This window comes from Asparagus officinalis, chromosome 5, assembly GCF_001876935.1.
Source record: "Asparagus officinalis chromosome 5, Aspof.V1, whole genome shotgun sequence".
NCBI lineage: Eukaryota > Viridiplantae > Streptophyta > Magnoliopsida > Asparagales > Asparagaceae > Asparagus > Asparagus officinalis.
Window position 1 is genome coordinate 12183961 of NC_033798.1, and position 12285 is coordinate 12196245.

General features: G+C 42.6%; 1 protein-coding gene across 1 annotated transcript; it reads left to right on the forward strand.

Annotated features, from left to right (window-relative positions):
- On the forward strand, window positions 2661–6012 carry LOC109839870 (receptor-like protein 12). The gene is made up of 3 exons (XM_020408322.1): window positions 2661–3628; window positions 3780–5180; window positions 5296–6012. The coding sequence occupies exons 1-3, from the start codon at window positions 2932–2934 to the stop codon at window positions 5988–5990; spliced, it is 2793 nt and encodes a 930-aa protein (XP_020263911.1). The 5' UTR covers window positions 2661–2931; the 3' UTR covers window positions 5991–6012.

Here is a 12285-nt window from a genome sequence, read left to right on the forward strand (position 1 = left end):
GTTACTGTATTCTAATATCTAATAATTTTACCCTTTTTACCGCATCCAATAGTTTTACTTTTTATTTGCTGTGTGTGTCCTTGAGATGTTGCGAAAGGTATTCTCTGGTGAATTACGGATGATCATAGCCGTTAATAATATAATGATGAAAGGCTCCGGATTATTATATAACAGCGTACCATGTTGGATGAAGGTGTACAAGTATGGATATTTTTTATTGAGAAAAGTGTAAGTATAGATATTGTGATGTGAATATCTAAATGTCATGTGCAATCCTCATTTTATCTGCTTGCAGAACTAACATCGCTGCATTTGCATTTGTTAAACTATATTGTGAAAAACAAGCATATGATTATCAATAAGAATATTTAAATTGATCGCATAGTTAATTTAATCGTAGCCATTCAATTATATTATGGGATGGTCATCAGGAGGAAAAACAATTCATGGGGCCTAAGGAAGTTCTTCTGCATCTCGTCACTTGCAAACTTATTCCACCTTAGTATAGGTGCAGCTTTGCAAATATTTAATTTTAAATTCATATTCTTCATGTAAAACCAGCTCCAGAAAAAACCAGAAAGCCTTGATTGGATGCATAACGAATGCAAAATATTTGTAGTACAATCATTTGAGTAAAGATTGGCTGATCATGGTACCCCCCCCCCCCCCAAAAAAAAAAATCTGAATGAGTCATACACGCCACATGAACTAACATCGCCTTACTTTTCAAAACTCCAAAAACGAATAGTATTGCCTATGTACAACCATTCATTTTCAATGAAGAAGTCTATCAAGTCATCGTCTGTGAAAGTCTCTTCCATCTTATCTCTTGCAGAGTTATTGCATCATGTTAGGGGATGCAATTTGGTAGCAGGTTCTATTCTGAATTCGGGGTGCTATATAGTTGTTTTCATATTTGTATTTGTGTTCTCATATTTATATCTCATTTTGAAGGATATGAATAACTTTTTCCGTACTAATTAAATATATTTGTATTTGACTCTGTATACATGACTGGATATCCAAATGTCATATACAATCCTTATTTATGGAAATTATTAGTCACATTATTAACTGGTAGCTCCTAGTTAGGTGCTAAATAATCTCAGAGATAACTACATAGGTGTAGCAATATTGGGTATAGTTCTACAAATACAAATCACGCACCTAACGTTATTTAAGGGTTAGTTACAGAAAAACCCCCATGATCTTTAGGGAGTTGCAATAAACCCCCATTAAATTTTTTTGTGACATCAAACCCCTATGAACTTTGGAGAGTTGCACATATATAACATCCATGAACTGCTTTATTTCACTAAATTTTATTTGAAAATTTCTTACTTAAACTCTAATTTAATCTTCAAATTAGCACCATCGATGCTAAGATAACGCCATGGACTTTTTACTAAATTAAAGGGTACTTTTGTGACTAATAAGAAAGGATTTTCATCATATGCATACTAAGTAATTTTTTTTTTTTTTTTTGCACAATCATTCGAGTAAAGATTGGTCGGTCATGGCTTTTGTATATACAACAGAACGTATATAGTTTTTTTTATTTATTTATTAAATATCTTCCCTTGTAGTTTTCATTTTAATTATAACGTGCATAGTGAATGGATAGGCTTTGTACATACGACCAATGAAATTAAAGCCTTCCAAGTCTTCGTCGTCATCGTCGCCCGTGGAAGTCTTCTCCATGCTGTCACTTTCAAACGTTTGCAACACGCCCAATAATTCATGCCCGATAATTCAACTAGCATTTCCAAGTCGTCTCGTCCGTGGAAGACTTGCAAACGTTTCCAAGTCTTCGTCAACGTCGTCCGTGGAAGTCTTCTCCACGCTGTCACTTGCAAACGTTTCCAACACGCCCAATAATTCATGCCCGATAATTCAACTAGCATTTCCAGGTCGTCGTCCGTGGAAGACTTGCAAACGTTTCCAAGTCTTCGTCGTCGTCGTCCGTTGGACTATTAAAAAAAAACTGAATGAGGCATACACACCACATGAGCTAACATCACCTTTTACTTTTCAAAACTCCAAAAACGAATATTGGCCCTTCCTTCTCTATCTGCCCATTTTGAGGAAGACCGCTCAAAATGAAAACTACAAGGGAAGATAAATAAAAGATTGTAACATGTGGGAGGTCATACCATATTTGCATACATGCAGAGAGGATATCACTTAAGACTTCAAATTTTGTATCATCTTTTATTCTTGATAAAGTGGAATTTGAATGGTCCCAGACTGTCCCTTCCATTTTCCTCTCTCCAAATCATGTCGTGTGAGTGGTATCTATGGGATAAGTTGGAACCACAAATCCTAAGATGGATTTCATTATATATGGAATGAAAGGGATACATACAAATCTCCAGTTTGTTGGCTATAAACATCACCACATGAGCTAACATCACCTTACTTTTCAAAACTCCAAAAACGAATAGTATTACCATTCATTTCAATGAATAGTATTGGCCCTTCCTTCTCTATCTGCCCATTTTCCACACTATGTTAGACTCTACTCCTGAGCCCAGTCATTCCCCGCCGCTCTATCTGCCCTTTTTCATAAGAAGCAGCACTCTATCTGCCCATTTTCCACGCTGTCTCTTTCGTACATCGTTCCGGGGCTTTTTCATAAGAAGCAGCACTCTATCTGCCCATTTTCCACGCTGTCTCTTTCGTACATCGTTCCGGGGTCTCCAACCCCCTCTTTTCTGGGGGGCCTTCTTAATTTCCTCTGCTTCCCACCAGATCGCTATAGCTACCAATCTCGATCCCATTCACCAAGCCAAGCCAAGCCAAGCCAGGAAGACCGCTCCAGCCTGCTCCTTCCGTCCTCCGTCTTCATCTTCGATGATCTCCTCCTACTTATATATATCCGTTAACTGCTCATTCACCTTTGGGTATCAAAGTATTAATTAACTAGTCAGCATGGGCACTGCAATACTTGATCGGCTACTTGTCCATTGTATGCTGCTTCTAATAGTGTCGCCGCTGCTGATCCCGTCCGCATGCGCTGCTGCTCGTCATACCAATACCACTGTCGACTGCCTCCCATCCGACAGGTCTTCCCTCCTCGACTTAATTCGTGGCGTCTCTTTCAACACGGATTATCCCTTCGATGTTCGCGGCCCCCTGGTTTCGTGGAAACCTGGCTCCGACTGCTGCGACTGGGAGGGAGTCACTTGCGACCCCAAATCTGGCCACGTCAGCGGCCTCGACCTCAGTCACCGTGGTATCAATGGCACGCTCAGTGCTAGCCTCTTCAATCTCACCTCCCTCCGAACTCTCGACCTCTCCGACAATTTCTTTCAAGGAGACTTTCCTCAGGTGTGGTTTGAGAACCTTACACAACTCACCCGTCTCGATCTCTCATCTGCCGGATTCAATGGTGGTCAGATCCCCGTCGGCATCTCTCGCTTAACCGACCTCATCTCCCTCAACCTCAGCTACTGTAATACAGAACTCCGCCATCCAAGTTTCCGGACTCTAGTTGGAAACCTTAGCAATCTGAGGGAGCTTTATCTCGACGGCGTCGACATGTCCTCGAACATAGACTGGGGAAATGCTTTGTCCACCTCGATGCCTCACCTTCGAGTGCTCGGTTTGAGCAGTTGTAATCTCCCAGGTAAACCTACTTGTTTCCCATCAAGCTTTTTATCTAATCAGTTTTATAATTTCTGTCATCTCCTAGGTAAACCTACTTCTTTATCTAATCAGTTTTATAGTCAAGCATTATTTCCTTATTTATTATATCGTATATATATTTGGAGTCGCAGGATTGTTGCCGACAGACATCTTGACATCACACCCCAACCTGACTCTTCTCGACCTATCGTGGAATTCGATGCTTTCTGGGAATCTTCCGGATTTTCCAAGCATCAACTCTTTGCAAAGTTTGAGCTTCTATGGGACGAATTTATCCGGGAAAATACCAGACTCTATTTCGAATCTCAAGCACCTGACTACTCTGGATTTCTCTGAATTCGGTCTGACCGGGATGATACCATCTTCCATCGGGAATCTTACCCAGCTCGTACATTTAGATCTCTCAGGCAACAATTTCACGGGTCCGATCCCCACTTCTATCGGAAATCTGACTCATCTCACATCCTTAGATCTAAGTAACAACTCCCTTTCTGGATCGGTGCCAGTCTCATTGTTTACCCACCCTGCTTTAGAGGAATTGCACCTCTTTAATAACCAATTCTCTGGTGAGTTAAAAGAGTTCTCAAATCCTTCAATGTCCTTACGTGATCTTGATCTGAGTTATAATCAACTTCAAGGACAGATTCCAATATCCTTGTTTAAGCTCTCAGCCCTCGAGTCACTAGACCTATCATCAAACGACTTTAGTGGAATGGTGGAGCTCGGCAAGATAAGATATCAACATGAACTCAAACTATTAGACCTTTCTAATAACAAGATTGGCGGCGGAATACCGGAATGGATTTGGGGATTAGGCGAGGGACTTTATTTGAATCTCTCCATGAATGAATTCACTCATTTCGAAGGCCCACATATTCTTTCTTGGAAACATGCGAATATCGATCAGGCTCCAGCTCTTGATCTCCATTCAAACTCGCTTAGGGGACCAATTTTTCTTCCCTCGACGTCGTTCCAATTCATAGATTACTCAAACAATAGCATCTCATCTGTTATCCCGACTAACATTTCCTCCTATCTTTTAAACTGCACTCATCTTCTGCTCATGAACAATAATCTTACTGGAGAAATCCCAGCATCCATCTGTGAAGCACACGATCTCCAAGTCCTCGACTTGTCTAACAATAGTTTGAGTGGTTCAATCCCTTCGTGTCTATTCGATATCAAATCTCTTACTGACTTGAATCTAAAAGGGAACAAACTTCAAGGGGCAATTCCTGGACATTTTAGTAAAGGATGCATGCTGGAGTCATTGATCCTCAGTGACAATCGTTTGAAAGGTTCAATTTCTCAAACTTTGCTCAATTGTGTGTCGCTAAAGGTTTTAGACCTTGGGAACAATCAGATTGTTGGAGGTTTTCCATCTTGGTTGGGACAAATGGTTGACATCACTATTCTAGTTCTTCAAGGAAATGCACTTCATGGGCAAGTCAAAGTTACAGAAAGTCCTGAGGCAAATAACACATTTTTGAAATTGCAAATATTTGATCTATCTTCCAATCACTTCAATGGAAATTTGCGAGGCAAATAACACATTTTTGAAATTGCAAATATTTGATCTATCTTCCAATCACTTCAATGGAAATTTGCCTTCAAATTGTTTCAACAATCTAAAGTCCTTCAATGGAAATTTGCCTTCAAATTGTTTCAACAATCTAAAGTCCATGATGAGTTTCTCCACTATGAATCGAAGTGATAACATAACTGATAAAGACTATTATCACTATGAAGTTTCAGTCACAACTAACGAGTATGAATATACCTTTCTGAGAATATTAGCGATATCATATACGTTTGTGGATTTCTCAAACAACAACTTTGATGGTAATATTCCTAAGGTGATCGGTAATCTCGGAGGCCTTTTCATGTTGAATTTATCACAAAATTCTCTCACAGGAGAGATTCCTTCGGTAATTGGAAACATGAGACAACTTGAAAGATTGGATCTTTCTGCAAACCATTTGTCTGGACAGATTCCTCAAGAATTGACTTCTCTCACATTCTTAACTTCTTTAAACCTGTCTAGCAACAATATAACAGGAAGAATTCCTCAAAGTAAACAATTCAATACATTTTCGAACGCTTCTTACCTGGATAACGATGGACTGTGTGGAAGTCCTTTATCAAAGCAATGCAACAACGGAAGCCCAAATCAGACAAGTGCAGTGCAACCTATTGCCTCTGACCATTCATCACCGTCAACCTATATCATTGTACTTGCGCTATTAGTTGGCCTGGGATTTGGAGTGGGGTTTGCAGTGAGCGTTGTGCTTCGCAATGTGCAACTGAAATTTTGGAAAAGGAAAAATACTACCAACATCTAGCTATTCTTGAACCCTTTTTTGATCTCTCAGCTTTTCATGTTTTTTAAATATAAATGCCCCAACATCTAGCTATTCTTGAACCCTTTTTTGATCTCTCAGCTTTTCATGTTTTTTAAATATAAATGCCCTTTATTTTGATCTTTCAGCTTTTCATGTTTTCTAAATATAGTTGTTGAAGCTTAGATTGGATATGAAGAAATAAATAAGATGGCTTGTAGCTCACTACAATGTGTCTATTGTGTTCAAATCTGAGAATTATTGTTCATAATGCAGTACACATAAAATAAGTGCGTTGGCCACTTTCAAACCCCAATCATTTGGCACTGTTTAAATCGTTGATATTTGGAATGGGTATACTTTCCTTCAAAAGAATGTAGATATAGCTGTGATTTTTGTGCTCTAAAATGTTACTTCGACAATTTTTATAAATACTAGATGTTGGCATTATAGGATTTGGATCCTCTCGTCAATAATATTATTTGCCTTTTGATTTTGATGAAAGCTCGAAGTTGATAATGTTAATAACCAAAAGCAAATAATTTGCTAAATAAACATTACTTTTGAATTTGAGACCACAATTTTCATAAGCTAAACATTACTTTTGAATTTGAGACCACAATTTTCTTAAGCAACACTGGATGCACTCTCAAAGTCTGCTTTACATTTTATGTTGTCTCATAAAGAAAAACCAACATCATCAAATCACCATTCATCTTAATCACAGTAATAAATCCAACAATTATAAAGAATCCTCATCCAGAATCAATCAATACTTCAAATCCCTCGAATATCGTTAAAAAAAAGGCTTTCAGACATCACTATGTATTACATAACAAACATATGAAACTATACACCTGTATAATATTTTCTTCGACTTATATATACAGTACTCCGTGCCCAACAACTTTGCCTTCAGCGCGTGTTCACCACCCACAGCTTGTATCTATGTACATACAAATACACAAGACAGGGTCCAATCAGTTTCACATCAGACAGCCTCCTACAAAGCTTCATCTAGAGTTCAATACTACCAGATTCCTTTATGCTCTTACCCAATCCTTGCAACACAGAAATTCCATCCAAATAATCAGGACACTGTGGAGAAATCAGGAAAAGAATCAGAAAAACCAGAAAAACTGGCATAAGTCGACTCATGCACAAGGCTAAGTCGACTTATGGTAAGTCGACTCATTAGTGTGCACGAGTCGACTTACGATCTGCAGCGGCGTTGTGATTTTTTCCTCTGCCAAGTCGACTTATAATGTCTGTTAAGTCGACTTATGAAGTCCTCTCCTGTTGCTGTTTTTTCCTCTGCCAAGTCGACTTACGCCCTCTGTTAAGTCGACTTATAGCGGGTTTTTTGCATACGCAGGTTTCCTATTTGCAGTCTAATTGGGGTTTTGTTTTGGTATAAATAGGGAAACGATTTGAGAGGGTTTAATATCAGAGATTGAGGAATCTTTTGAGCATTGTGAGAGGGAGATATTGTGAGCAAGGTGAGATCTTTGGTTGAGGGTTAGTTTGAGAGAATTTGTGTGATTGTAACCCTTTGTACTCTCCTTGATTTAGTGAAATCTCCCCATCCTCTCCCCGTGGACGTAGGCAAATTGCCGAACCACGTATATCTCTGTGTTTGGATTGATTTGGCTTTATTGGTTGGATTTGTGCAAGAGTTTGTCTTTCTTCTACTCGTGATCACAGGTTCGTTGTGAGTTCGTGCAAGGCTTCCGCAAAGGCGCGCGACAAGTGGTATCAGAGCTCAGATTCAGATCTAGGGTTTTGGATTAGGTGGAGGAAGATTCAGTTTGAAGCTTGGTTCTTGGAGTTCTAGGCTTTGGTGGAGTTAGGGTTTGAAGTTGCCGTTGAAGATCTCGCTTTCCTCGTGTGGTTAGGAGTTCTATTTGGAATCCAATCTAGGGTTCAGTTGGGTAATTTCTTATTCTTTCAAAGTTTGGATCTTTCTCTACAATTTGGAAGTTGTGATTATGGGTGAAGTAATTGGTGAAAGCAGCAAGATGACAGGCACAGTTCAAGTGGGTTTTCAGAACACTAAGATTAGTGTTGTGAAATATGACGGCAAGATCAATTTTGGTTTGTGGATGAGCGACGTACAGGATGCGCTCAATGCTCAAAATCTGGAGGAGACCATCATGGTCGATGTGAGGCCACCTAAGTATGAAGAAGCGATATGGGAAAAGATGAATCGAAATGCTTGCGGGGTGATCAGGTCCTGTTTGGAACAGGAGCTGAAATACGATGTGATTGGGGTGACGTCTGCGATGAAGATGTGGGAAATTCTCAACAATAAGTACCTTACGAAGAGTGTTGAGAACCGGTTGCACTTGCTGCGAAGGTTATTCAGATTCCAGATGTCCAGAGGTACCTCGCTTGCGGCTCATGTGAACAACTACACTAAGTTGTTGTCGGACTTGGCGAACGTGGATGAGAAGATCACAGATGAGTACAAGGCTATTATTCTTTTGGGCTCCTTACCGGATGAGGAGTATGATACCTTCGTGCTTACGTTGCTGAACGGGAGATCTTCTATCACTTATAGTGAAGTGACTAACGCATTGACGAACTATGATTTGAGGAGGAAGGATAAGGAGACTTCCCGCGCTAGTACTTCAGGAGAGGCCTTGTCGGCGAGAGGTAGAAGCTCATATCAGAAAGGTGGAAACAGAGGGAGGTCAAAGTCAAGAGGTCGTCACCAGCTTGGAAAGAATCAATGTGCATTCTGCAAGGAGCAGGGACATTGGAAAAGAGATTGCCCGAAAGTCAAAGAAAAGGAGAATAGCAAGAATAAGGGCCCGAAGGCCAATGAGGTGAATGTTGCGAAAGGCGATGATTCCGATGATTCGAGCTTTTCTCTTTTGATTACTCCGGAGGTGAACCATTTGGATGCATCGGAGTGGATGCTTGATTCTGGCGCTACTTATCATGTGACTCCTAGGCGAGATTGGTTCTCATCATTTGAGAGACTCGATGGGGGTGTTGTGGTCATGGGAAATGATCAATCCTGTGGCGTTCGTGGGATAGGTACTGTGAGGATTCGGATGCACGATGGAGTAGTCCGTGAGCTGAAGGAGGTGAGATTCGTTCCTCAACTTAAGAAGAATCTTATCTCAGTGGGGGCTTTGGAGGCGAAGGGATTCAGGGTGACCTTTGAGGATGCTGTAGCAAAGGTTACTAAGGGATCTTTGGTGGTGATGAAGGGAGTCCGAAATCATAATTTATATTATCTGAAGGGGAGCACCGAGATTGGCCAGGTTGCTTCGGCGATTTCAGAGGCGGACATGAGCAGACTTTGGCACTACAGGCTAGGGCATACAGGTGAAAAGTCACTGCAGGCATTGTGCAAGCAGGGGCTTTTGAAGGGAGCCAAGAGTGGTAAAGTAGAATTCTGTGAGCACTGTGTACTTGGCAAGAAGACGAAGGTGAAGTTCGGGACGGCCATTCATAGGACGAGGGGCATCTTGGACTACGTGCACACAGATGTTTGGGGTCCCACTAAGACGGCATCACTTGGTGGTCGACATTGGTTCGTCACGTTCGTTGATGACTATTCTAGGCGATGTTGGGTGTACACCATGAAGCATAAGAGTGAAGTCCTAGATTTGTTTGTGGAGTGGAAGAAGAGATTGGAACTGCAGACTGGGAGAAAGATCAAGACGTTGCGATCCGACAACGGCGGCGAGTATACCTCAGACCCCTTTCTGCAGCTATGTCGAGACGAGGGCATAGAGAGGCACTTCACAGTTAGTCATACACCGCAGCAGAATGGGGTGGCAGAGAGATTGAATCGGTCTTTGCTGGAGAAGATTCGATGTTTATTGGCGCATAGTGGTTTGGAGAAGATCTTTTGGGCTGAGGCACTTTCTTATGCGAGCCACCTCATTAACAGGCTGCCTTCATCTGCGATTGAGGGGAAGACCCCTATGGAGATGTGGTCGGGAGAGACAGCACATGACTATGACCAGCTTAAGGTATTTGGTTGCCCTGCATATTATCATGTTAGAACTGATAAGTTGGAACCTCGAGCTAGGAAGGCCATATTTGTAGGATTCAAGCGTGGTGTCAAGGGATACAAGCTTTGGGATCCAGTTGATAAGAAGATTGTGCTGAGTAGGGACGTCACATTCGATGAGGCTTCTATCTTGAAGCTTCCCAGCTCTCATCAGGTGGAGAGCAACCCGACAGAGGAGATTTCGCAGGTGGTGGAGATTGATGCAGCTCCACAGAGTCCAGATAGTGCAGTATCCATGAGAGTGCCGACTGAGGTGACGCCAGGCGAGCACGACGGTGATGCGGAGGATACGGGTACTCATGAGCAGGATCAGGGACCGACGGCTCAGGTTCAGGATTCTATTGCGGCACGGAGACAGAGGAGAGACATACGGGTGCCAGCACGGTATGCCGACACAGTTGCATATGCACTTCCGGTGGAGAGTATCGATGAGATGGTGCCTACTACATTCAGAGAGGCCGAGCAGAGTTCGGAGGCTGATTCGTGGCAGGTGGCTATGCAGGAGGAGATGGAGTCTCTTCACAAGAACGATACATGGGAGCTTGTAGAGCTTCCAAAGGGGCGGAAGGCGATTGGGTGCAAGTGGGTGTACACGAAGAAGGAGGGCATTGAGGGCACTCCAGTGAGGTTCAAGGCTAGGTTGGTTGCGAAGGGCTATGCACAGGAGGAAGGTATTGATTACAATGAGGTTTTCTCTCCGGTGGTGAAGCATTCGTCGATTCGGATTTTGCTAGCTTTGGTGGCACAGTATGGATTGGAGTTAGATCAGTTGGATGTGAAGACAGCATTTCTTCATGGTGATCTTGATGAAGAAATATATATGACTCAGCCATTGGGATTCCGAGCTGCAGGGAAAGATAAGTTGGTTTGCAGGCTAAAGAAATCGCTATACGGTTTGAAGCAGTCTCCTCGACAGTGGTATAGGCGATTTGATGGTTTTATGCTTGGTCATTCGTACACTCGGAGCCAGTTTGATCCTTGCGTGTATTTTCGCAAGTTGAGAGGAGGTGCGTACATTTATTTGTTGCTTTATGTCGATGACATGTTGGTTGCTTCTAGTTCCAGGTCAGCTATAGATGAGTTGAAAGTTCAGCTTTCGAATGAGTTTGAGATGAAGGACTTGGGCGAGGCGAAGCGCATTTTAGGGATGGAGATCGGCAGAGATAAGAAGAAGGGCAGGATTTGTTTGACACAGGTGGCTTATTTGAAGAAGGTTCTACAGCGATTCCATGTTAGCATGGATACGAAGCCAGTTTGTGTACCGTTGGGAGCCCATTTGAAGCTTTCAGCTGGCCTTTCACCGAAGTCAGTTGAAGACCGTGAGTTGATGACGAAGACTCCATATGCGAGCGCAGTTGGGAGCTTGATGTACGCGATGGTATGTACGAGGCCGGATTTGTCACAGGCAGTGAGCATGGTGTCGAGATACATGCACGATCCAGGAGTGGGTCATTGGGACGCCGTGAGATGGATTTTGAGGTACATTAGAGGTACGCTCAATGTTGGTTTGGTTTATGAGCGGGACACTACAGGTGGGCAGCTATGCATTGGCTATGTTGATTCGGATTATGCCGGGGATTTGGATAAGCGCCGGTCTACTACGGGGTATGTGTTCACTTTGACCCGTGCGCCGGTGTGTTGGAGATGCACCTTACAGTCTACGGTGGCTTTGTCTACGACGGAGGCAGAGTATATGGCGGTTACGGAGGCTGTGAAGGAGGCTATTTGGCTTCGAGGACTTTTGGAAGAACTTGGTATATCGCAGCGATCCGTCACTATTCATTGCGATAGCATGAGTGCTATATATTTGGCGAAGAATCAGGTTTTTCATGCGAGGACGAAGCACATTGACGTTCGTTATCACTTCGTTCGGGATGTTCTTGAAGATGGCGATGTGGAAATTGTGAAAGTCCACACGAAGGATAATCCGGCAGATATGCTCACTAAGGTGGTTCCGAGCAACAAGTTTGATCATTGTCGAAACTTGTTGCACATTCGTAATTGTTGAGGCCGTTGGCGGCCATTTGGATGAACTACGGGCGGCTTGATCCCTTGGGAGAGGGGGTACGTAGGCAACCGCATTGGTGCAGCCGAGTTTAGAGAGACGACACATTGGTGCTCATGTTGGTGTCGGCTCAGTGTTGGGAACACTTCGCCGAGGTGGAGAATTGTGAAAACGGCGAAGGAATTGTGAAAAACGTGAAGAATAACTCAAAACAGGCTCCACCACACCCTGGTGTGGTGTCTGCCATGGGTGTGGTAGAATCT

Coding starts and splice junctions, on each gene's coding strand:
- LOC109839870 (XM_020408322.1), top strand. CDS start 2,932: ATGGGCACTGCAATACTTGATCGGCTACTTGTCCATTGTATGCTGCTT. Junction 3,629..3,779: donor GAGCAGTTGTAATCTCCCAG/GTAAACCTACTT, acceptor TTGGAGTCGCAG/GATTGTTGCCGACAGACATC. Junction 5,181..5,295: donor TTCCAATCACTTCAATGGAA/ATTTGCGAGGCA, acceptor CCTTCAATGGAA/ATTTGCCTTCAAATTGTTTC.